The sequence below is a fragment of the Dendrobates tinctorius genome, unplaced genomic scaffold, assembly GCF_039654945.1.
Source record: "Dendrobates tinctorius isolate UK_male_01 unplaced genomic scaffold, ASM3965494v1 ptg000254l, whole genome shotgun sequence".
NCBI lineage: Eukaryota > Metazoa > Chordata > Amphibia > Anura > Dendrobatidae > Dendrobates > Dendrobates tinctorius.
Genome location: NW_027361921.1, coordinates 11,389,071 through 11,415,000, shown reverse-complemented (window position 1 = coordinate 11,415,000; position 25,930 = coordinate 11,389,071). Strand labels below are relative to the sequence as shown.

The following is a 25,930-nucleotide window of genomic DNA, read 5'->3' as shown; positions in this document are numbered from 1 at the left end:
GCTGAAGTGTTCGATGACTGGCCGAACTTTGAACAGTCCATCAAAATTCGGGTCATCGCTGGGAAGGCTGTCAGTATTGTCACTAAAATGGAGAAACTTATGAATCGCCTCAAAACATTTGCAAAACAAGAGTGTCAAATATTGGAGTTTGATATAAAATATCAGTACTCCAGTATTGGCGAATTTCTGGTTTCTTCACAATACCCATGTGAAGAACCAGTCCCCAATAATCCATCATTTCTACTGAGTCAACAGGAGGACTCCAAATAGAAAATTATGAATTAGGGTTTTCGGCAAAAAATTGCAGGGCGTACAAGTTAGTTTCCTCCACCATAAGACTGACAAGTGACACAGAGAAATAGACTTTGAAAAGGTCTATTTCCCTGAGGTTAGCAGTCTTGAACTGGATTCCTGATTGGGGAACAAAATCAGGAATCCATGGAGAAAAATTTTCAGGGACGGGGTCCAGAAGGGGGAGCACTTGGGTGTGACTAGCCCTAGGTTGGGGTTATTCACACTTGGCTTGTGGGTCTTCTCCGCTGGCCTCTGGCTCTTCCCTGGGCTCTGGACAATATCTTGTCCTGCGACGTCTTCGCGATAGTGAGTCTGTCACTGGAAAAGGGGGAAGAATAGAGAAAAGTGGGGTCCTGTCCCTCACTATCAGTTTCGGAGGCAGTAAAGACATGCCTCCTCAGCTGAGTACACCCTTTGTGACTGGGATGAGCGGGACAGTGTGTGCATGTGTGTTTAAAAAGAAAAAAAAAAGCTAAGCAAATGTTTGGTGAAACTTTCTACTGCAGGAGGGGGCTGAGGAGACGCTGGCAGCAGCATGTGATCGCCGGGGCGGGGGTGGAATCAGACTGTGGGGGGGGAGTGGAGGGCAGCAGAGGCAAGTATCAGATGGCAGGCGGCGGCAACAGGCAGGGACCTAGCTCTTCAGCTTCTACGGACGGGATTAGGCTGAAGAGCGAGGGCAGCCATAGTTTACTCTGCCCCCCACATCTGATTGGAGGGATTGTGTCACATGGACGCTAGATCCAAGCAAAGCCACTCCCCTTGTGGTCAAGTACAGGTCCTGGCGTATCTGCAGGTTGGGTGACATTTCAGTGATCTCGGTCACGCGACCCGCAGGTACGCGATGATGCCTATGTAGCGTCACAGGTCTGGAAGGGGTTAATTCACAGGTACTAGTTTAGAGTAGGTTCCCTCATTTATGCCTTTAGCAGCATCAGCTATACTGGGAAATATTTCTACAAGATTGTATTTGTGGGATTTTTGCTCGGTCATCTGTGGGGTCAGACACTGGTGTTGCTTGAGAAGAGAGTTGGCTTTGCAGTCTCCTCTATTCTAGGCCATCACAAAGATTTGTTTTGGGGTTGAGGGTAGGACTCCAGTCATGTCCTTCCCACCAAACCTTGTGCTGGAACTTGATACTATTATCTGTTCTACCTCAAACTTTACAGATGCAATGCATTAAGGCTAGGGTCACACTGCGTTAAAGCAGCCCTTTCAACGCTATGCGTTGACGGGCTGCATTAACGCTATAGCATAACGCGATTGTGTTATGCTATAACACTAGCGCAGATGATTCATCTGTGCTAGCGGTGACGAAGCCTCAGACGCTGCAGCCCGCGTCAGAGGCTCAGTCACTGAATGACGGCACATTGCTAGCGCATGCCGATTATGGCATGCGTTGGCGATCTGCCCGATATTGGGTGTTAATGGTAGCGTTAATGGACTGTTACACCGCACCTAGAAGGAATATAGAGCGCACATAGGGTCTTATACGAAATAAAAGGAATATTCGTGAGGGATAATCAAATTCACTCACCTATTATGGTTGTGTGAGACACAACCACTACACTTAGCATTGGCGGCTGCTGCAAGCCCCAAAGTGATGATCCTTTGCTAGGTGAAGAGAATGGGGCATCAGACTGCGCTGCTCGCCTGTCAGGATGATATACCAGAGGAGTCCAAGTGGATGTAATAGAAAATAGACTTTATTTCTACGCGTTTCGTGGTGATCACACCACTTCCTCAGGACAGTCTGTACACATACAGGGTCTGCTATTTATAGCAAAGGAGGCAGATGGAGATAACTCCTTTCAAAAAAAAAAAAAAAGCCACACCCAATGGGCGGGGAATCAGACATAAGCACATATATACATCGTAAACACCACAAAAAATCATGAAATATAATGAAGTATATCACTTAAAACCATTGTTCATACATTTAAACATCTACATACAGAGAAACACAATAAAGTAGTTCAATAAATAAATAATACTTTACAAGCTGGGGGAGAGCTTGAACCTATGGTGTTAACACATTCATTCTTTAGCAGTACCCTACTAATTGTGTTTTAAACCATTGAGCCTTGGAAGGATTTGACTGGATCTCTTTATTTGGTGGTAGTTGAAATCAAATAGATGATAGTGCATTAAAAATCTCTGGAAAAAGAAAAATTAAAAAAAAGTAAATGAAAAAAATTATAATAAAAATAGTAAAATAAATAAAATTAAATAAATTTAAAATAAAAATTGCAAAAAAAAAAAAAAACAATGAAGGGATGAAACCCTTCAAGACCAGGAGTAGATGTTTGTCAAGTCTATATCACAAAATACAGAGGAAAATTGAGGTGGGTTGTACAGGGGAACAGAGCACATTCCATAAATAAATCAGTTGGAACAAATCAATTGTTTCATTGCGTCCATGGGGATTTATAGTGTTCAGCTTGTGAATCCAGAAGATCTCTTTCCTGTTCGAGTCTGGACTCGGTTGGGGTTATCAAGGGGAATATGGTCAATAGGGATCACCCTGAAGGAGATTCTTTTGTTATGATAGAACGAATAATGCCTGGAAAGGCCATGCTGTAGAAATCCTTCTTTTATATTATGCCTATGCGAGTTTATTCTTTTATGTAGTTGTTGCGTTGTCCTGCCCACATATAATTTCTTACACTCGCATATGATGACATAACGAAACTGGATTGGCAGGTCAAATGGTATTTGATTTGAAACTCATCTGAATTTCCACTGTCTGATGAAAAAGTTTTTGCATCATGAATGATGCTAAAGCAGCATAGACATCTCAGGATGCCACATCTATAGGAGCCTTGTCTGAGCTTTTTTGCAGAGTAATTGAAGGCCTCTTCTTTTCTTTAGCCGGCTTGGAGCCAACATGTTTTTGTTTTTTTTTGTCGGGGCCCTTCAGAAGGTTATCATGGGATTGTTAGGAAGAAGCTTCCCCAATATGGGATCATTAAGAAGTATACCCCAATGTTTTTTCAGAACCAGACGAATTTTTCTGTTCTGAGCTGAAAAAGTGGTAATAAAATTGAAGTTAAATTTAGTATCAGATGCTAATTTTGTGTTTTATTGAAGATTAAGTCTGTCCGTTCTATTAGTTTGCCTTCAGAGAAGGCTCTATGGATCAATTTTTGGGGGTAACTTCTTTCAAGAAATCTGTGATACTTTTGGTTAATGAAATCTTTGTCCATGCTACAGTTCCTCTTGATTCTTTTGTATTGGTTAAGTGGGATATTCCTTAGCCATTTGGTGTAGTGCCCACTTTGACAATGGACATAACTGTTCGCATCCACATGTTTTGAAGTAGGTTCTTGTGTGGATTTTTGTATTAACATGAAAGGAAGTTAGATCAAGGAAGTGGACTGTCAGGGTTTACTACAGGGGTGAAACTCAAACCCCAGGTATTATCTTTAATGGTCCTGAGGAAGGACCCTACATCATCCTTAGAATTATAAATGAAGAATAAGTCATCTATGTAACGTTTGTAAATGATGATATTGGGGGCATGTGAACTTCTGTATATGAAGATGGACTCGAAGATGGCCATGAACAAATTTGCATAAGTAGGTGCCACCTTTGAGCCCATCACGGTCCCAAATATCTGATGGTATAGGGTATCTTGAAAGGTAAAAAAAAATTGAGTATGAAATGCATGCTTTCATACAAAAATTCTTTTTGTGTGGTTGTCAACCGTGGATCAATGTCTTATGAATGTTTTAAAACACATCATTCCCAAATCATGTGGGATGCTGGAATAGAGGGCGGATACATCCATGGAGATGAAAACCAAAGTGTTCTTCCATGAGATGTCCTTCGTAAGTTGGATTAGATGACTGAAGTCCCTCAAATAACTGTGTAGTTGGTCTATATTATTCTGCGAGGAACCCCGGCGTGGCCTGCAATTTCTATAAGTGGAAAAACCTTTAGGCATTCATAGCCATGTAAACTAACCAATTTGCTGACTTCATTACAACTGGCTGATTGTGTATTTGTCCTGTTTATCCCACAGTTGTGGATGGATGAGTGGGGGGACGTGTAGTTGGTGTTGTATGAACACATTTATTGTTAAAATACTTTAAATGCAAGTTACTGTAATATTTACTAATTACAAGTCTCCAGCACAAAATCCTATTAGGCGGCACAATCAAGTATGTAATTTTAACTGAATGTTTCTTCTAAATAATTCATTGATACTATGTTACATCCATGGTGCCTTAATTCGAAAAAAAAATTTGCTTTTAGATGCTGAATGTGTTAACTGGGGTTATATTTTGTTTTTTTACTTTTTAGAAATAATAGATTTTATTTTCTGGTTTTCTTTTTAGATTGTTATTTTTTTCCTCTGGTGTACAAAAATATCAGGGAACTTAATGACTTATTTCAATTCTCATTTTCATTATGCCTTAGGTCGTAAGGACTGCTCTGCTGGATGCAGCTGGTGTAGCATCGTTGTTAACAACTGCAGAAGCTGTAGTTACGGAAATTCCAAAAGAAGAGAAAGATGCTGGCATGGGGGGCATGGGCGGCATGGGGGGCATGGGTGGAATGGGAGGAGGAATGTTTTAAAGCCCAACTGGAAGATTTTTTTTTTTTTTTGTTTACCCCTGACATTAAGCAGAGATTCAACAGTCTGTGCAGTGTGAAAAGAGGATCTCCTGACTTTGCAAGCATTGTCTAATTCTTAATCATGTGTTTTACATAATTTATTTTGTCATTTTCTAAACCTCTTTGTACATTCCTTAGATATCAATGCTTGTGCTATTTTTTCATATATATACTTATGTTTACTAAAGGTCCAACAGTTGTACTTTAAATAGCTTATTTATAGCTAAATAAAGTATGCTACTTTAGTATTATTGGCAGTTTGAAACTAAGGTCTATTTTGACTATTTAAAAGCTCTACTGTATAAACCTGTGTCCAATAAAAGGTAAATCATGTGTTTGTGTGTTTTGTCTCGCCACTGATTCATTACCATTAGAGTAGGGCAGACACCTGGATGTTCAGGTCTGGCCGAACAGTTGCAAAAAGGTTTGCATTCGGGTACCAGACCAATACCCAGACCTCATTCACTTGAATGGAGGGCCCGAACAACCAGTGTTTGCCACTCTATCATATACATGACATTACAGTAAACGCTGCTTCTGATTAGCAGTAAAATCATTAAATAATTTTAAAAATACGGTGTGGGGAACCATCTATTCTTGATATCCAGCCTTGCTAAGGCTGACCGCTGAGGGTTGTTGCCGAAATATTTCAGTCTCAAAATACTGCTCCAAAGGTAACTTGTATAGCCAAATCCCAGAAAAAAGGGTTGCTGCCCCAGCTGTGAGTTTTGTTTGGCTGGTTTTCTAGAATATGGGGGAACCCACGTCATTGGTGTTTTTTTTGTTTGTTTTTTTTTACAGCGTGAGCATCGGCTGATAAATACTCCCATCAGCCGCTTCCTGTTCTCACTGTTAATAGTGACAGCACGCGTTTGCTGATGGGAGCAGTAGTCCTATCAGCTGACTCCAGTGGCTTGAGGTAACTTATACCTCTGATCATAGCTGCGCACTCATGCTGTCTTTTGACAGCGTGGGAACCATGGCTGTCTGACCGTCCGTGATGATTTTACTACCAATCAGAAGCAGTGTTTGCTGCACGGTCATGCACATGACAGCGCGACAAACACCTGGTTTTCAGGGAGCCGAACCCAAACAGTAAGGCTGGTATCACATTTGCGTATGGAGGAGCTGTGGAGGGATGTGAAATCAGCCTAACACTGACTTCATGGTGAAGTCCATGTTCGGTGTTCGTGCCCGAACAGTAGGTGCGGGCATGTGCGGGAATCGGAGCTTGCGTTCCTCTAAGGACCTATGCAGTTCAGACATCTGATATCCGCTGTATCTTGTGGTCCAAGAGCTGGAAGTGCCATTAACTGCGAACGGGAAGTACTATGCTGTTTGAGGGTAAGGTGGGCTTATATGGATGGACATTGTTAAACAGTTTACATAAAACTGCATCCTACTTGGGGACATGGTCACATCTGCCCCCTAAAGCACTCCCCTTATGAGCATTGACTAAATCCACCGGGTGAATGGGGGGTTAAGTGTCCATGGCTGATCACTTAGAGGGTAATAACTAATATACCATATATACTCGAATATAAACTTAGATTTTCAGCCCATTTTTTTGGGCTGAAAGTCCCCCTCTCGGCTTATATTCGAGTCATGTACAGCAGGGGGGCATCCGGTCGTACTTGCCTGTCCTGGAGCTGTCTCTTCAGCCCCCAGCTTCTCCGCAATCCCCCTTCCTTCAGCGGTCACATGGTACCGCTCATTAACTCATGAATATGCACATATTCATGAGTTTTAATGAGTGGTACCACGTGACCGCTGAAGGGAGATCGCGGAGAAGCTGGGGGCTGAAGAGGCAGCGCCAGGATGGGTAAGAATAGCGATACCTGTGCCCATGGCTGCTTGCTGCTGTCTGGCACGTCATCTGTCAGTGATGTTCAGACAGCAGAGGGCACGGTGACTTGGTTAGTACGCGCCGCACCCCCTGCAGTCTGAACGTCACTGACAGATTGTGCCAGACAGCAGCAAGCAGCCATGGACGCAGGACAGGTGAATATCTCAGGTGCCAGCAGTGACACCGGCACCTGGCCTCCAGCGAGAGAGGTGAGCTGTCATTTATATTTAAATGTGGCAGCACATGGGGCCATAATCTATGGAGCTTCTTATGGGGGCAGCATATGGGGCCATAATCTATGGAGCATTTTATGGGGGCATAATATATGGAGCTGGGGGCAGCATATGGGGCCATAATCTATGGAGCATCTTATGGGGGCAGCATATAGGGGCATAATGTATGGAGCATCATATGGGGGCATAATCTATGGAACATCTTATGGGGCCATAACCTTTATGGAGCAGCATACGGGGCATATTCTATGGAGCATCTTATGGGGCCATTATTAACCTTTTGTGCCGCATTATATGGGGTGTATTTTGTATGGCGCATCTTATGGGGCTATCATGAACTGTATGGAGCATTATATGGGGCTCCTGATTCAATATGGATATTCAAAAACATTTAACCTACTGATGTCTCAATTAGTTTTACTTTTATTGGTATCTATTTTTATTTTTTAAATTCACCAGTAGCTGCTGCATTTTCCACTCTAGGCTTATACTCGAGTCAATAAGTTATCCCAGTTTTTTGTCTCAAAATTAGGGGGGTCGGCTTATACTTGAGTATATACGGTACATCTCTGGCAAAAAAAAAAATAAGATATCATTGCAGTTTTATAAAAATCAGCATCTCTACATGTCTTAATCAAACAAAGTCCAAAACTAATACACAGGTCACTTCGCTCAAGTGTTATATACAAATCCCATAACAATATATATGGGATAAAGAAAAGATCCCAAATGACATAAAAACAATATTGCAAAAAATTTTAAAATTACAAAAGCATAATGCCGTCTAGGAGACGCTAAGACATCACCATCAAAAGGAGGGATACAAAGCAACAGTCCAAGGCAAAAATATACAAAATATTCCAATCTCATAATTCGATATGTGATAAAAAAAAAAAATGCCAACAATCACTGTTCAAAATTCATAACAGGTTGTTGTATATAAATAAACACCTCACAGCATATTCCATCACAATTACATAACCAACATGCTCAAACGTGGACCGTATATCTGAAAAAGGTGTAATGCAGACTGGTATACCTCAAGCACTGTGTATAAGGGTTGCATATCCCATGGAAACGAAGCTCAAACCATAAAGCCGTGTAAAATAACACCGGCACATTATAATATAATCCCTAGTAATGCTATGGGAAAGGGGCAAGTATAACCCCAAAAAGGCAATGAAAATGGTATAATTACCTAAGCGCGATAGCAGTATGTCTGGCGTCCCCTCACCCCGACACGTGTTTCGCTGCCTGCTTCCGGGGGCGTGTCTAAGGTGAGGGGCGGCATGGTTTAAATGAGAGCCGTAAGTATGTCAATTAAAGAGCCAATCGGAGCAGTACTGGCGCATGACGCTCAATCCCGCCCCATGACGTACTTCCCTCAGGCGATTGATATAGAAGAGTTAATGGTTTGCCGTTATATCCTTTTAATTGCCTTTAAGACTTCAATTGCCTATTGCTAGAATTATTCTTATGTAGACTATTGGTCTCTGTTTTCAAGGAAACTTTACTTGTTATATATGTTCTCAATAGTCAGTAACAACATGTTTCTGGGTACATTGTAAACAAGGTACAACCCTGAGGTGATGGTGGGGGCCACATGAGCCCCATAGAATTGCATATTGTTGTAAATGGTATAAAAGATTGCCTTGAATTTCATTACGTCAGATAAAGTGATCTGCCCACGGCCCGTGTGTGAGCAGTCTCTTTGGTCTCCAAGTGCTTGTAAATTAAGAGCGAGAACTCCTAATCTGGACTCACTGGTGATCTAGCTTACCTGCCTTTGGGTCAGAACGAAAAGCAGCTACGACAGTTTTCGCGCCCAACGTGGGGCCATGGAAGCTTCCTGGGAGGTTGAATATGCAAAATCCAGGCTGCAGCAGGTGAGAACATTTATTCTTGCATTGTTTTTGCGTTTGGAACACCTCTAAGGATGTCTACATATCTCTGGGTAAGGCTATACAACACGGTTCAAAAGAACCTACATCACCAGTGAGTATGTATGAGAGTTGAATAATAGAGTAATAAGATGTGTCATCTGTATTATCTGTCAATCTGTTCTGGTAATATACTAATATACTAACTGGTTGTGTACTGTGTAGCACAGAGCCTGGGATAGACTCCGTGCAGTGTTGATTTTGGATTGGCAGTAAACCATATGAGGCTGTATTTTGTATAGGGCTGTGGTTTTTGTGATTTTTGTTGATTCTTGTTTAAGAAGTTGGCTTTGGTGTTCTCAGAGTGTCAGTGGACACTGCTGTAGTTTAAGGTGTTAATTCGAAAGTTCCAAAGTGCAAAATAGGCAGGCTGTGTGAGTCCTTGTATGTATGTCTATGAGAACCTCTGAATGAGATGAGTAATTGAGTATAAGGGATATACATAAATACCCGATTGATGAGGGGTTCCGATTAGGAATGGTCCTCTGTATGTGACAGAGGACATTATTCAACTCACTTTGAGTTGAATTAGGCAGAGTGATTGAGATAAGGGATTTTTGTTCTCTTCTCTTTGTAAAATCAAATGAAAAGTGAAAGAAAAAAAATCCCTGAATGAGCACGTATGAAAGACTCATCACACATCATTTTGTGTCAAGAGATTGTTACCTTTCTAGTTTTTGTGGGAGATCCCGGACAGATGCGTTACAGATATTTCAATCTACATCTGAGATTGAATGAATTGAGTAATGATATAGCTCGTGTTATATGTGGCATTACATTGTAAAGTTTCCTGGATGCATTTGGTCAGAAAAGGGTAAGACTCGATTGTAAAGTTACCTGCTCTTATAGTGAAATCCTGTGATTTTGAGAGTTTTGTAGAAATTGATTTTGATAAGTCTAAAGAGCTACGGCATTCTCTTACTTTGTGAAGGACACTAACTTCTGATGGGAGAATGAAAGGGCTGCGCGGTTTCGCTCTCCTCTCATCTTATCTCTGCTGAGTGTCTAATGGGAGGGGGCACAGAGCTGCGCTCAAGATTCTCTGGTTGTCCTTTGTGAAATGCTCGCTATTAGATTTGTGCATTTTAAAGCAACAGTACTTAATTGAAGTGGAATGAAATTTTGGAAGTTGAAAGTAAAATATGGTGCCTAATTTAGAAGGAAATTGTAAGTGATTAATTACTAAATAGTGTGTTTGAACCTGCTTCTAGTTGTGATTAATTTGTATGGCATGTTGTGGATCAACAAAGGAGGTAGCCGACTGTATAGCTGATAACGTAGGTTAGAGGCCTATCACACCTGGGCCTTCTTACTTTAGTCAGCGGGGTTTTTTTTGTTGTGGGTGAGAGGCGTGGGCAAGGAGCCTTCTGGATACACCTTGGCAGGCTCACTCTGACTTGCCATTCTGTGTCCCTGGACCTGTCCTGTCTTACAGCCCACACATATCATTTCAGAAGAAAGATGAGCTGTCTAAGTTGAAGCAGCCTTCCCACATTCCATGGAGCTGGGCTGGAAGGAAAAAGGCCTATTCCTATTCTAGCCAGCTGAATTAACGGGTGAGAGGCAGAGAGCCTTCTCGTTACATCCTGTAGGTCTACTGGGTGAGAGGCAAGGAGCCTTCCCGCTACACCTTGGCAGGCTCGCTCTGACTTGCTAAGTGTGGCCTGTAAGACAAAGTCAGGCACACTGAGAGGGAATTTCAGAAGAAAGGTGACCTGTCGGGAGGAAAAGTTGAAGCCATGGGCAACTTTTTCTGTGTACAGTCGGTGCCCCCAATGGGATCCAAGACAGCTATGCAGATTGTAAAAGACAGAAAAGGAAAGGAAGCAGTGAAAGCTATGGGACCAATATTGAAAAAGGCAAAAATGCCAGAGTGTGGATGTACAGAAATGACACCGTTTCAGAGAGAATAGGGGGTGGATAGAAGACAAAAAGAAAGAGCAACAAGTGAATATATGGTGGTGTGTGGCAGAGGAATTACAACAGTATGGATGTAAAGAGATGACAGTGGGAAGTAAGGTGTATTATGACTGTTTTGATACACAAAAATCTATGACTGCTAGCGCCCCACCTCTGCATAATCAGAGACCGAGACAAGACAGTTGGACTTGCAAACACTGTGGTCAGTGAAACTTAGGCTGGAGAAACACTTGTATGACCTGTACTTCAACCCGACCTAAGCAAATTGCACTAAATCCTGTCCGGACAAGATCACGTGGTGACAGAGGAAGCTGACTCACTAGAGAAAGAAATTGACTTTTGGGGAAGAAGCTAGCAGTGGTCCTGAGGAAGAGGAAGCTGGGGAACAGCATATCACCCCCACTGATCATCCAGTCACCTCCACAACCAGACCCATGACCAGAGAAACATCCACATTGAGACTGAGAAGGGTGACTAGAATAAGACAGATACACGAGTATTATCCCTGGAGCCCCTCTGATCAGCTGGCTATGTTAAAGCAGTTGCCTAACCCTGAAAACCAACCATTCCCATTTTATAGACAAAGGAAATACAGCGGGCGTATAAGTGTTCCTGGGCAGACCTAGAGAGCTTGGTGAGTTCAAAGGCAGGTGACGTACTAGGACACATAATTAAGACACATACAGATGTGGCAAAGGATCAAGCTCGGGACATGGATGATAAATCTGCACGGTCTGGGGAGACATACTGTGAATCACTAAAACAATGGGCTATAGTGAAACAATCAGAGCAGTCTGTACTCCTGACTGATGTGACACCGCAAAAAGAGAGTGTAGAGATGTACTTTGGACGGTTACAGCTGAAATGGGCAGACAAGTGGTACAGTCCCATAAGCCCACTCGACTTTAAAATACTGGTAAATGCATTCATTGATGGTATAGCAAAGGCTTACGAGACGCGGTACAGACAGCCAGACCTGAATGGAGAAATGTAGATCCAACAGATCTGAAGGTGGCTAAAGGAGTTGAACAAACAAGGACAATAAGACGACCTGTCATGTCTGGTGGAACACAAGGAAAACCATGGAGACGTAGCTAGGGACATAGAAACAGTAAGGTGCTGGAATTGTGGTGAGACTGGACACTACGCCAACCATTGCAAAAACCCTATAAAGGAGAGTAAGCAGACCAATCTTCCACCTCCTCCACATGCAGACTAGGAAACTGGCAACCCAGTGACAAATGTGTGCCCTGTTCTTGTCCCCTCCGGACCTGGTTCTGCCTTGATAACCACCATAACAAGGCCGGGAGGGAAAGAGGCAGAATTTTTGATTTGACACTGGGGCAGCCAGGACTGTGGTACACAAAGATTTGATAATGCCAGACATGATTACTAATGAGATTGTGGAATGTGTGGGGGTAGAGGGGCAAGTGACAGAAGCCCCTATGACTAAACAAATAAGACTAAAATTACGAGATAGCCAAGAGGCGCTTACAAAACTTATTGTTAGTGACAATACCCCTATGAATTTACTGGGAGCAGATGTGCTGAGTGCGATCCAGGCCACCATACAGTACTCTCCTGAGGGTATTACAGTCACAAGTCTCCTCTCAGATAAACATTTGTGCAAGATTGCAGCAATGGTGTATTTGACAAAAGCGGTGAAACTAACACCTGACACCAAAATGCCTGAGGATGAGGAAATGGGACATGTGCCAGACACTTTGGGCAAGGGGAAAAACTGATGTGGGTCGGCTGCCCATTCCCCCTGTCATGATTAAATTGAAAAAAGGAACCACTCCTTATTTAAAGCAATACCCCTTGAGCCTAGCCAAATCAATGACCCTGAGCAGAGATATTGAAGAGTATGTTAAGGCAGGGGTTCTGGTGCAAAGATCTTCCCCCTGCAACACCCCTTTGTATCCCATTAAGAAAAAAAGACCCGAAGGGTTCCCCTGACACTTACATAATGGTTCATGACTTAAGGGCTATTAATGATGTTATAGAAAGTGTGACCCCAATTGTTCCTAACCCACCTACAATACTGTCACAGATCCCAGCAGCGGCAACATGTTTTACAGTCATTGATCTGGTAAATGCATTTTTCTCTGTACCCCTGCACCCTGACTGTCAGTTTCTTTTTTCCTTCACTCATGAAGGTAAACAATATTGTTGGACAGTCCTCCCACAGGGAGGAAAGAACTCCCCTACCATCTATTCAACAGCAATCAAGGGGTCCTTGAGCAATGGCAACCACCTCATCCACAGGTAGTACTTTTGCAGTATATGGATGACCTTTTGCTCTGCTGCCCGGACCAGACGTCCTGCAAGGAAGCTACAGTTTCCTTGCTATGTTTTTTAGCAGAAAAGGGCTGCAAGGTCTCACGTGACAAATTACAGTATTGCAAACAAAAGGTGACATTTTTGGGACATTGTATTGCCGATGGAAAGAGATACCTGACTGAAGACAGAAAACAGGCAATTCAAAATCTCCCTCTACCCAGGTCACATCAGCATCTACGCACCGTCCTAGGTTTGGTGACCTACTGCAGGCCTTGGATAAGGTCTGCTTCACAAATGATGCAACCACTTTGACTGTCATCAGACCCCTATGATCTCACTCAAGAAGCAATTGATTCCTTCCATTCTCTCAAACTGCTCGTTGTGTCAGCCCGGCCTTAGGCATTCCAAACTATCACCATCCATTTTTCTTGTTTTGCACAGAGCAGGGAGGACAAGCTACCGCAGTACTGACACAACAACATGGAGGGAAACAGAGACCAATAGCTTACTACTCAGCACAATTAGACCCAGTGATCAGAGGGTCACCTACGTGTGTCCGTGCGGTAGGAGCAGCTGCACTACTACTAGGAAAGGCATGTGAGATCACACTGACGTTTCCTTTGACAATGTATTCCCCACATGACATCCATTCCATACTCGTACAAGTTCAACCAAAACATCTGTCTATGGCCAGACAGCTCCGACTTGAATGTGCTCTACTAATTCCTGAGTATGTCACCCTCAAAATATGTAACGTTCTGAATCCAGCCACCCTCCTGCCTGTGGATTCAGAAAAGGTGGAATTGGTGACCGTATTAGCAAGTGAGGAAGAATACTTTGACATGACGCATGAACATGACTGCATAGAACTGATGAGTCAGGAGACAGTTGGGTTTGCACACGTTCATGAAAAACCTGTTCCTAATGCAGATTTTGAGTTTTTTATAGATGGCTCAAGATACCACCAGGATGGACAATTCTGCACTGGATATGCAGTAGTATCCTCACATGAGGTAATCCGAGCGGAACCACTCTCTCACATGTCGGCGCAGGAGGCAGAGTTGAAGGCACTATCTGAGGCGTGTAGAGCCGCTGCAGGTAAAGCCGCTAATATTTACACAGATTCGAACTATGCATGGGGAATAGCCCATGATTATGGCCCTATCTGGAGAAGCAGAGCGTTCCTTACATCAGCCGGTAATCCCATTAAAAATGCAGAGCTAGTGAAACAATTGATGGAGGCATTGATGTTACCAGTTCAGGTTGGCATTGTCAAGGTAAAAGCACACACAAAAGGTGACTCCGTGGAGGTAGAGGGCAACAGAAGGGCGGACGAGGCTGCTAAAGTAGCAGCAAGGCGGCCTAGGGAGCAGTGGATGGTGGCGGGGAGTCAGCATATTCCAGCCACACTGAGCCTAGATGTCCTGAAATCTCTCCAGCAACAGGCTGCCCAAACACAGAAGGAACACTGGGGGAAACTGGGAGCTGAGCTGAATTCAAACGGAGTATGGGAGAATAAGAATAAATTGTGCCTACCGAAGTCCCGGTTCCCAATCATGGCGCAAGCAACACATGGCCCCACTCACGCCTCAAAAAGTCACATGTGTGCCATAGTAGATGCCTTCTGGATCGCTCCTGGTTTCAGTTACGCAGCCGCGAAACTTGAACAATCATGCCTCATCTGTGCACAGCACAACCCAGGTAAAACAGTAAAAGTCCCTAAGAAAGCGACACCTGGGCCCCTCTACCCGTTTCAGAGACTGCAGATTGACTACATACAGCTACCAAAGGTAGGAGTGTATGCAAATGTCCTAGTATGTGTAGATCTCTTCTCTGGTTGGCCGGAAGCCTATCCGGTAAAATGTGCAACTGCTAAAACAACTGCAGACAAACTGATTAAAGAACTGATCTGCAGGTATGGTGTCCCAGAAACCATAGAAAGCGATAGGGGTACACACTTCACGGGAGAAATAATGAGGGAAGTCATGCAGGCCCTGGGTGTACAGCAAGCATTTTCATACATCATATAGGCCACAAAGTAGTGGGAAAGTGGAAAGACTAAATGGGACACTTAAACTGAAAATTCCAAAGGCCATGGCAGAGACAGGAAAGAGCTGGGTAGAGTGCTTGCCTCTTGCACTCTTTTCAGTCAGACACTCCAAATAGAAAGACAGGCTTGTCTCCCTTTGAAGTCCTGTTTGGTAGTGCACCAAAGACTGGTCTGTACTTCCCACAGGTGCTACAAATGCAACACTATTCTATGACAGCCTACGTCCAGGCCTTGCAGGAAAGACTTAATGTGGTGCATAAACGTGTTCTCATCCATTCCAGATCCTAATGCCAGTGCAGATGTGCATCAGCTGAATCCAGGTGATTGGGTGGTTATACGCAGACACGTGAGAAGGAGCCTGGACCCACGATTTGACGACCCCTTCCAAGTCCAGCTGACCACATCCACCTCAGTAAAACTTGAGGGAAAGCCCACCTGGATTCACGCCAGTCACTGCAAGAAGGTCCTTTCAACAGCAGAATGACTGTCCTCCTAATCACCCTGCTGGCAGTGACAGGGTTACTGCACTCTACAGTGACAGGATAAACTCTTAAATGCTGACTGGGACAACAAACTTATTCGGCATCATGCTCTTCTTATAAAGGACATGGAAGGACAGAAACCGAAAGACTGTTGGATCTGTACACAGCCCAGTATCTGCAAGGACTAAGCCGTACTTAGCCTTACCTCTAGAGCCATGGAAGGTATTAATCCCATACTGCATACACAATGAGACTTGGACTCAATCTAGGTTTTGGGGAAAAGATGTGCCCCGTGATATATCTGCCTCATTGGCACCCCAGACTGAACTGTGAACTGTGGTTCAGTCTTCAACACACTGGAGCAAATACTTGTGATGAGGGCAATAATTGCTTCCGTATATACACTCATGATCAAACACAGGTTAATGAGACGGTGTACCAAGATGGTGTTGAAGGCTGTAAAGCATCTATGGGTAAAATAATAAGGAAAGAAAAGGGTAAATGTACATTTGGTATAAGGGGAAAACAAATGAAAAATACCTGGTGTGCCCATAAGCCCTTTCTTGGATTTTTTTTGCATTGTACAGACTTGTATGCAAATTTTGTTGTTTTGCTTAGTGTGTTATGCAGCCGTAAAAGCGCCAATATATGTATTACTTAAGCTACTGAATAATGTATGTGTGAAAAAGGAATCTGAGGCTGAACCTTCTGTAGTGTATCGTAGATCCCAGATAGCCATTGCTGATGGGGAAAGTGAGTGTCCACACTGAGGGTTAATGGGCGAAGCAGGTAGGAAGCCCCCTTATGGGTACAAGACCCATGAGACAGTAGCTCCTTTGTGGACATCAGCTGACCCTGTGGCAAAGGTTATACCATTTACAAAAGGGGGACATTGATATAGAAGAGTTAATGGTTTGCCTTTATATCCCTTTAATTGCCTTTAAGACTTCAATTGCCTTTTGCCTATTATTGCTAGAATTATTCTTATGTAGACTATTAGTCTCTGTTTTCAAGGAAGCTATACTTGTTATCATATATGTTCTTAATAGTCAGTAACAACATGTTCAGGGTACATTGTAAACAAGGTACGACCCTGAGGTGATGGTGGGGGCCACATGAGCCCCATAGAACTATATAGTTGTAAATGGTATAAAAGATTGCCTTGTATTTCATTACATCAGATAAAGTGATCTAACCACGGCCCATGTGTGAGCAGTCTCTTTTGTCTCCAAGCGCTTGTAAATTAAGGGAGAAAACTCCTAATCTGGACTCACTGGTGATCTAGCTTACCTGACTTTGGGTCAGAATGAAAAGCAGCTACGACACGCTCAATGAAGCGCCCGCCAAAGCTATGCGCATCAGTGCCACAGGGAAGCGTCCAGGTCTAAGAGAAATCACGCATGAGCACTTGCTAAATGGCTTTTACTTATATCAGGGAATGAAATGGATGAATATGTACTTGCGGTACATGGACCGAACAATGTATTATAACGCCACTATAACATAAAGTGACAGTGCTTAGGAGATAGCCACCCCCTGTATATAAAAGTGACAAATAATATAAGATTCCATTACTGTGTATGAATAATAATGTAATGCATACTAAAGTGAGATAATAATGGAACACCCACTACATATAATAGTGTCCAGTAATGTGCTAAGCACTCAATATAAATATATAAATAGTGAAATACCTATAAATATAATAATGGAATTTAAAGTGACAGTGAAATCTTCCATGTGACATACTATAATATACAATAGTAGTACATCTTATAAGGACAATGTACAGTAATAAAAAGTAAACATCCAATTAAAGTGACGTGCAACGGTGTTTTATTGTAAATTACATACAAAGTGCTTATATGCTAAAAAATGAAGATATACTAAAGAAAAAATATATATAAAATAAAAAATAAATAAATAAAAATCCTTGAGCCCAGATAGTAGACCATATTCCCAGTAGATCTTGCATTCCAAGCACCAAAATCCCCGATGAACGACATTCTCTGAAGAACACCTGGAAAAACGACTACTCATATACTGAAATACTGAAATAAAGAGAATAATATATTAAAATCAACTTAAAAACCATGAAATAACCCCAACCCATAAATATGCCAAATCACAAAAAAGCGGAAAAACCCATATTTTCATTTAACCCAAACGGGTTAAGAGTACCCAGACGATAAATCCAACGACTTTCCAATTGAGAGAGAGATCTAAAAATGTCCCCACCTCTAGCACCCAAATCTACCTGATCTATGGCTTTTATGCATAAACCACGAGGATTGCAACTGATACCTTTTAAAATGCCTGGGAAGAGTTTTTAAGAGTGCAATCCTCAATGGTTTGGGCCTTCTCTATATCTAAAACATGCTCTCTCACACGAACCTTGAACTCCATTGTAGTGAGCCCAACAAACTTATTTGCAGGGGCACTCCGCGTGATATACTACCCCTTTGGAGGAGCATGTGAGATGTTTACAAATATCGTATTGACGTGATCCATCAAAATTACTGAATTTCTTGGACTTCACCAAGTTTAGACAGGCCTTACATAGGCCACAAGGAAAAAAGCCAGGTGTCAGTGATACTTTATCGGTATTTTTTTCTCTCTCATAGTGTCTGTGAACAAGAAGATCTTTAAAATTAGCCGAACGTCGGGCTACATATTGGGGAACTGCTGGTATTACTTTGTTAAGAACCAGATCTCTTAATAAGACCTTCCAATGTTGGTTAATAATCTCTTTCAAATTGCACCATTGCCCATTGAACGTAGAAATGAAAATTAATTGCTTTCCATCTTTCCTTTTCATATTGTTATATAATCATTTCGAGATGTACGTGCCACTCTATTATAACCCCTATTGATCATCCTGCGGCTATAGCCTCTGTCTTCAAATCTCCTAGTCAATTCAAGGCTTTGTTTTTCAAAAGTAGATTAGTCAGAGCAGATTTTCTTAGCCCGCAAAAACTGACCTATTGGGATTCCACGAATGGTGCTGACAGGATGGGAAGAGTCAGCCTGAAAATACAAATTGATGGCAGTGGGTTTTCTCAATATATCCGTATGCACTATTCCATCGGAGGCGTCTATCCAGATGTCCAGGAACTCCAAACATCTGCCAGATTTAAAGGTGAGTTTGACGTTAATCTCATTATTATTTAGCTCTTTCATTAGTTGTCCCAATTCAGCTTCATTACCCTCCCAGATAAAAAGTACATCATCGATGTACCTCATCCAGCTATTCACCTTATTGATATCAACAATTTTGTCTCCCAAAAAGATGTCCCGTTCCCACGCCCCCAAAAATAAATTATCGTAAGAGGGGGCACAGGAAGCCCCCATTGCTGTACCTTGGCATTGAAGGTAGGTTTTGTTATCAAAGGTAAACACATTGTGGTTCAGGATGAATTCCAGAAGGATCAGGAGAAGATCCACCAAAGAGCTTTTGACGTTACTCACCCGTAAAAACCATGCCGTGGCTGCCAGTCCATCGGTATGCTTTATTGAGGTATACAAGGCCTCCACATCCGCAGCCACCAGGATCTCATTATCTTCCAACTGCATCTGATCAATACGTTGCAGAGCTTGGTTGGTATCTCTAATAAAAGAGGGCAAAGTAGAAACAATAGGCTTTAGAAAATAGTCAACGACATCAGAAATGATCTTGCACATATCCCCATTCCCAGCTACAATAGGCCGTCCAGGCGGGTCTAAGGCATTTTTGTGTACCTTGGGAATGAGGTAGAGTGTGGCAAGCCTAGGTTGCAGATCACAAATTCTATCCAAAAAGGACTTGGAAATCAAACCCTCAGAGAATGCTTTTTCCAGAATTATAACCAGGGTCTGTTGGAAAGAAGAAGTAGGATTATAGGTGAGTCTTCTATAACATTTTTCGTCATTCAATAGTTTATAGGCCTGCTGTTCATACATCCTCTTAGGCCATATCACTAAATTCCCCCTTTATCAGCTGGCTTGAATAGGACGCCATCCCATCCTTTTTGTTCTTGAAGAGCATCTCTTTCTTCCCTCGAAATATTATCTGTCATGATCCAGCGTGGATCTGACAGATTAAATGGATAAGTGAACTTTTTTCCTTTGGCTAGGTGCCAAAGTGATGTGATTGCGCCCGGTGGCCATTAGAATTATTACACGTGGTGTCGTTCATTCTAAGTTGCCCCGCTGGTGGTGAGTGGTAGTGCACATAATTATAAATCAGGTGTGAGGCTCTATAAAAGGAAGCCAGGTGTGTTCAATCACTGTTGGTGATATTGTGTGTTCGTCATTTGGGAAGCAAGCCTGGGTGAGGAAGGAGCTGAACATGAGTCCTGCCCAGCCAGAGGGGACGGGTGGCAACTATGTGATCTGCAAGAAGGGCTGGCATGGCGTGGTGGAGTCAGTTTATGGTGTCGGCAGGAAGTGCTTGCATGGCTTGGTTGAGTGACGACTATGGAGAGAGTTGCACTCAGCATGCGGGACTTGGTTGCTGAGAGCTAGACTCAAGCATGCTTGACTTTTTGAGCAGGAGCTGAACTCATCTTTGGGACTCTGTTACTGGACATCTGCAATTGGTGGTGGACTCTGCTCCAAGGCTGCACTATGGTGAAGGATCCAGTTATGGTGATGGATCCGGGTGGAGAAGAAGATGCACACAGGTGGTGGGCTCTGTTGCTAGGAGCGTACGCAACAGAGCAAAGCTAAGTGGTGTTTCCCCTGTATTGTCATTTTCCCTCGTGTGTTTAGTGCAGTGGTGGGATTAGCTTCCGCACCGACCAATTTCCTAGTGAGGGTTTAGGTTCAGGGTGAGCTAGGGTTTTTAGGTTCCTGTGCGTCGCCCGGTGCGGAACCGGCATAGGGAACATTAGGAGTGCAGGGACACTGGCTCAGGGGAGTACAGGAGGTCTCTACTTCCCTATTCCCTATTGCAGGGCCCACCATTGTTAATGTTACCCAGGTTCCCCTTTATTATTTAAATTTGCCTTACTGGAGGCGGGGTTTCCAGACTATTATATAAATACGTGTAATACCTAAATTCGCCAGTTGGAGGCAGTGTATCCAGCTGCACGTCTTATTTAAATTCACCCCACTGGAGGCGGTGTATCCAGGGTCACGTGTGTCTTATGGGTTCGCCTTGCGGTACTCGCTGCGTCCAGACGCGTGACCGTGACACTATATTTTTGTTTCTGTGCCAATATTTCAATATCCCTGGTGACCAGACGAGTGAATACCTCAACCGCTAGTCACAAACCAAGGGAAGGGAAATTCCTAGATTTACTAAACAAAGAGGAGGGTATAGTACTAACCTCGTCAGGCCCACATTCTTGTGCTAGAGATTCTAAGATCTCAATAGCTTGTCTTTCCAAAGCCAAATTAGTTGAATCAGAGGCGTTATCCTCCCCTTTAAGGTGAAGCTTCTTCAACACAATTTTTCTGGCAAATAGATTAAGATCCTTTATATGCTTTTGTAACTTTAAAATTGTTTGCAATAAATATTGTTTTTATGTCATTTGGGATCGCTTCTGTCACGCGGCGGCTGCCGCGCACTCCTCCCATTACCTCCCCCCGACCGCAGCTTATCCGCTCGCCGGTGGCCTCCTCGCCGCGGCACCGGCTGCCTCGGGCTTCTCCACGGTCCTTCCCGGCTCATCGCGTCCGTCCGGTCTTCTGGACCGCGCCGGGGGCGCGCGCACACACTATGCCCGGGCACATGCGCGCCTCCTCCTCCTCCTGAGGACGCGCGCCTTCCTCTCCTGCACTAGAGGTCACGACCCGGAAGGCCTTACTACTTCCCCTATATCAGGCCGCCTCTTCCTGCTGGCGGTGCCTGATTATCACTGCGCTTCGTTAGTGATTCTGGCCCGCTCTCTATGTACACACCTGCGTCCTGTTCGCCCGTAGCTCATCTGCCTTTTCCATTGTCCTCTCTCCTAGGCTCGGGAGGTCCGTGGTCGTGTCCCGTCCAGTTCTGTTCCCGCACCAGTGTCCTTCTGTTCGTGCCTGCTGTTCCCGCCTGTCCTGTGTCTCCAAGCCGTGCCCGCCTGTCCTGTGTCTCCAAGCCGTGCCCGCCTGTCCTGTGTCTCCAAGCCGTGCCCGTCCGTCCTGTGTCTCCAAGCCGTGCCCGACAGTCCTGTGTCTTCAAGTCGGGTCTACCTGTCTGTCTATACATCCCCTGGGTACCAGCTGCCGTGGTAATAGTTACCCGCGGGCTTGCCCCAAACACTCCCTGTATAGGGGGTGGTCCACCTGGTCAGCTCGCCCCCGGGAGGTTCGTTGCCACGGTCTAGCGGGTCCACCCCAGGAGTACCTTACAAAATAATCAGGCCATGGATCCCGCTGGTACCCCGACCCAAAAGGAACTTTTGTTCCTTCGTGAGAATCAGGCGAGGATCATGTCGTTCCTCAAATCAATGGAGTCCCGACTTTCTTCTTTGCAAACCTCCGATCCTGGGATTGCCTCCCAAATCTCCGGCTTGCAGCAAGAACTTGCCCAGTAGCGCGACACCCAGGCCCACATTTTGAACTATATAGCCTCAGTAGATAACCGCTTATTAGCTCTACAGACGGCGGCCGCTGTCCCTGCGCCGGTGGCAGTTCCTCATTCTTCCCCCCCGGTTGGCTAAACCCCCACGCTATAGCGGAGATCCCAAGCTCTGTCGGGGGTTCATTAACCAGTGCCAGTTGCATTTCGAGTTGGCACCCCTGCAGTATCCCTCCGACCGGGTCAAGGTGGCCTTTATGATATCCCACTTAGAGGGTAAGGCACTGGCTTGGGTAAATCCCTTGTGATGACCCGATAGTCTCCCAGCTCGCGACCTTCTTGGAGACATTTCGTAAGGTCTTTGATGAGCCCGGCCGTCTGGTCTCCGCCACCGAGTCCTTATTTTGCCTTCGCCAGGGTACTCTCTCTGTGGGACAGTACGCCATCCAGTTCCGTACGTTGTCCTCTGAGCTTGGATGGAACAACGAGGCTCTAGTGTGGGCTTTTTTGGCGTGACTTGTCGGCTCGAATCAAAGACGAGTTGGCAGGCAGGGATACACCTACGTCTTTGGAGGATCTCATCTCGCTGGCAACACGAATTGATCTGCGTTCCGGGAGCGTTCCCGCGAGGTCGCCAGGGAGAGAAGGCCCACTCGTTTTTCTCCTCCGACACGCAGTCCTCCCCGCTCGCGGCCTTCCACCTCGGCGTCAGTCCCTGAACCCATGCAAGTGGACCGACTCAGGCCCGCGGAGCTACGCCGCCAGGAGAGACTCACTCATGGTCTTTGTCTCTATTGTGGCAGCGCCTCCCATCTCCTGCGTTCCTGCCCTGTGAGGCCGGGAAACTCCTCCGCCTAGGACAGGTAAGAGAGGCCTCCCTAGGTGTCTTTGATACCTCTCTACCCTTGACCCTTCCTGTTTTGTTTATCCAGGGTTCCAAACGTTTTTCGGAGATAGCCTATATTGACTCAGGGGCTGCTGGAAATTTTATCCAACTCGAGGCGGTGAAGAGATTGCGGATACCTGTCAGGTCCTTGGAGGTTCCCCGGCAGTTAGCCTCAGTCGACGGCGTTCCCTTGCGCGAGACCGTTACACTGGTCACTGAAGAGCTGGAATTACAGATCGGGGTCCTGCACCGTGAGAGAATAGCCTTCTTTGTGCTGCCGTCTCTATCCCACACCTTGCTCCTGGGTCTTCCGTGGTTGAGGATGCATGAACCTGTCCTGGATTGGTGGTCCGGAGACATTCTTCGCTGGGGCCGCTTCTGCCAGACTAGATGTCTTCGTCCAGTACAACCCCTCAAATGCTCGTCTCCGGTCTCGGGCCCTGCGGATTTGCCCTCGGCCTACTGGGCCTTTGCGGACGTCTTTGATAAGAAGGAGGCAGAGACTCTTCCACCGCATCGGCAATATGATTGCCCGATCGAGCTTGTCCCCGGCTCAACCCCGCCCCGGGGGCGAATCTATCCGTTGAGTCCACTCAAGTCCCAGGCCATGACTGAATACGTACAGGAGAATTTGGCCAGAGGCTTCATCCGGAAGTCATCTTCTCCCGCTGGAGCTGGCTTCTTTTTTGTCAAGAAGGACGGGTCTCTCCGCCCCTGTATTGACTATCGAGGTCTTAACGAGATTACTATCAAGAACAGATATCCTCTACCTCTCATCCCCGAGTTGTTCGACCGGCTACGAGGGGCACGAATCTTTTCTAAATTGGATCTCCGTGGAGCCTACAATCTCATCCGTATTCGCTCCGGAGATGAATGGAAGACCGCCTTCAACACCAGGGATGGACACTACGAGTATCTCGTCATGCCCTTAGGGTTGTGTAACGCACCCGCAGTCTTTCAGGAATTTGTGAACGACATTTTCTGAGACCTTCTGTACTCCTGTGTGGTCGTGTATCTTGACGATATCCTTGTCTTCTCTCCCGATCTGTCCACCCACAGAAGAGATGTCCGCCGAGTACTGTTCCGATTGAGGGAGAATCGCCTGTACGCCAAATTGGAGAAATGTGCCTTTGAACAGTCTTCCCTTCCATTTCTAGGCTATATCATCTCCGACTCTGGCTTGCGTATGGATCCAGAGAAGGTGTCTGCCGTGCTTAACTGGCCACGTCCCCAAGGGGTGAAAGCCATTCAGCGATTTCTCGGCTTCGCAAATTACTATCGGCAGTTCATCCCCCATTTTTCCTCGTTGGCTGGCTCTATCTCGTCTTTGATCTATAAAGGAGCCAACCCGCAGGTTTGGACCCCTGAGGCAGAGGAAGCCTTCCTGTCTCTGAAACGAGCATTTGCCACGGCACCCGTACTCCATCGTCCTGAGGTCAACAAACCGTTCGTCCTCGAAGTGGATGCATCTGCAACTGGAGCTGGAGCGGTTTTATCTCAAAAGTCTCCCTCTGGTAGGCTTATTACGTGCGGTTTCTTTTCCAAGTCCTTCTCCACCCCAGAGCGGAATTATTCCATCGGAGACCGAGAACTACTTGCCATCAAGTTAGCTCTAGAGGAGTGGAGATACTTATTGGAGGGCGCCGTACATCCCTTCACAATCTTCACAGACCATAAAAATCTAGCTTACATTCGGTCTGCACAGAGACTCAACCCACGACAGGCCAGGTGGTCTCTGTTCTTCAGTCGATTCGATTTTGATCTGCATTTTCGTCCAGGTAACAAGAACCTCAAAGCTGACGCATTGTCCAGGTCCTCTCTTTCTGCAGATGTCGAAGAGGAACCCGCTCATATCTTGGATCCATCCAGGCTCATCACGGTGGCACCGCTTTCTCTCCTTTCACCTCCACCTGGCAAGACTTTTGTGCCGGAGAGGGACCGAAGACGAAACCTACACTGGGGACATGCTTCCAAGCTGGCTGGCCATCTCGGGCTTAAAAAGACACTTCTCCTGGTGTCCCGCTACTACTGGTGGCCGACTCTTCCCCAGGATGTCCGGGATTTCGTCGCCTCCTGCCTCTCCTGTGCCAAGATCAAGGTGCCTAGGCAGCTGCCTTCTGGTCTTCTACACCCGCTTCCAGTACCCTCGTCTCCTTGGCAACACATTGCCATGGACTTTATTACGGATCTACCCCAGTCTGCCAACTGTACTGTCGTCCTAGTGGTGGTAGATAGGTTCTCTAAGATGGCACATTTCATCCCTCTTCCCGGCTTGCCATCGGCACCAGCCTTGGCGAAGATTTTCGTTCAGCACATCTTCCGTCTTCATGGACTGCCCCAACATATTGTTTCGGACAGAGGAGTCCAATTCACCTCTCGCTTCTGGAGAGCCCTATGCAGATCGATGGATGTCACTCTTGACTTCTCATCTTACCATCCACAGTCCAACGGTCAGGCAGAATGGACGAATCAGAGTTTGGTGAACTACCTCCGGCATTTTTCTAATGTCCACCAGAACGACTGGTCTGAATTACTCCCGTGGGCTGAGTTTGCCTATAATAACCACGTCAGTGAGTCTTCTGGCAAGTTCCCTTTCTTCGTCGTCTACGGGCAACATCCTGGTGTACCTCTACCGGTTCCTCCTGCCTCGGGTGTACCGGCGGCTGATATTCTGACCGGTGAATTCTCCAGGATCTGGCAGGAGACCAAGGCCACTCTCGAGTTGGTTCGTAACAGGGTTAAGAGACACGCAGACAAAAAGCGCCTGGATGCCCCGCCATATCACCCAGGTGATAAAGTTTGGCTGGCCTCCAAGTTTATTCGCCTCAAGATCCCTTCCCATAAACTGGGTCCCCGCTATATTGGACCTTTTGAGGTCTTGTCCCGTATTAA

At 45.1% G+C, this 25,930-nt stretch overlaps 1 protein-coding gene and 1 long non-coding RNA gene across 2 annotated transcripts in view; one reads left to right on the top strand and one right to left on the bottom strand.

Annotated features, from left to right (window-relative positions):
• The window catches only part of HSPD1 (heat shock protein family D (Hsp60) member 1), a 163,676-nt gene extending 158,429 nt beyond the window's left edge, over positions 1–5,247 (top strand). Inside the window, exon 12 of the mRNA XM_073558160.1 lies at positions 4,717–5,247. Coding sequence (XP_073414261.1) covers positions 4,717–4,875 — 159 coding nt within the window. The 3' untranslated portion in view covers positions 4,876–5,247. The remainder of the gene's footprint in view (positions 1–4,716) is intronic.
• A 12,272-nt stretch (positions 5,248–17,519) lies between these two features.
• On the bottom strand, positions 17,520–19,512 carry LOC141067775 (uncharacterized). Its single transcript, XR_012226479.1, has 4 exons — positions 19,407–19,512; positions 19,137–19,275; positions 18,650–18,792; positions 17,520–17,719 (listed from the first exon to the last, which is right to left on the bottom strand). It is a non-coding gene; the product is annotated as an uncharacterized lncRNA (long non-coding RNA).
• Between the last annotated feature and the right edge of the window lie 6,418 nt (positions 19,513–25,930).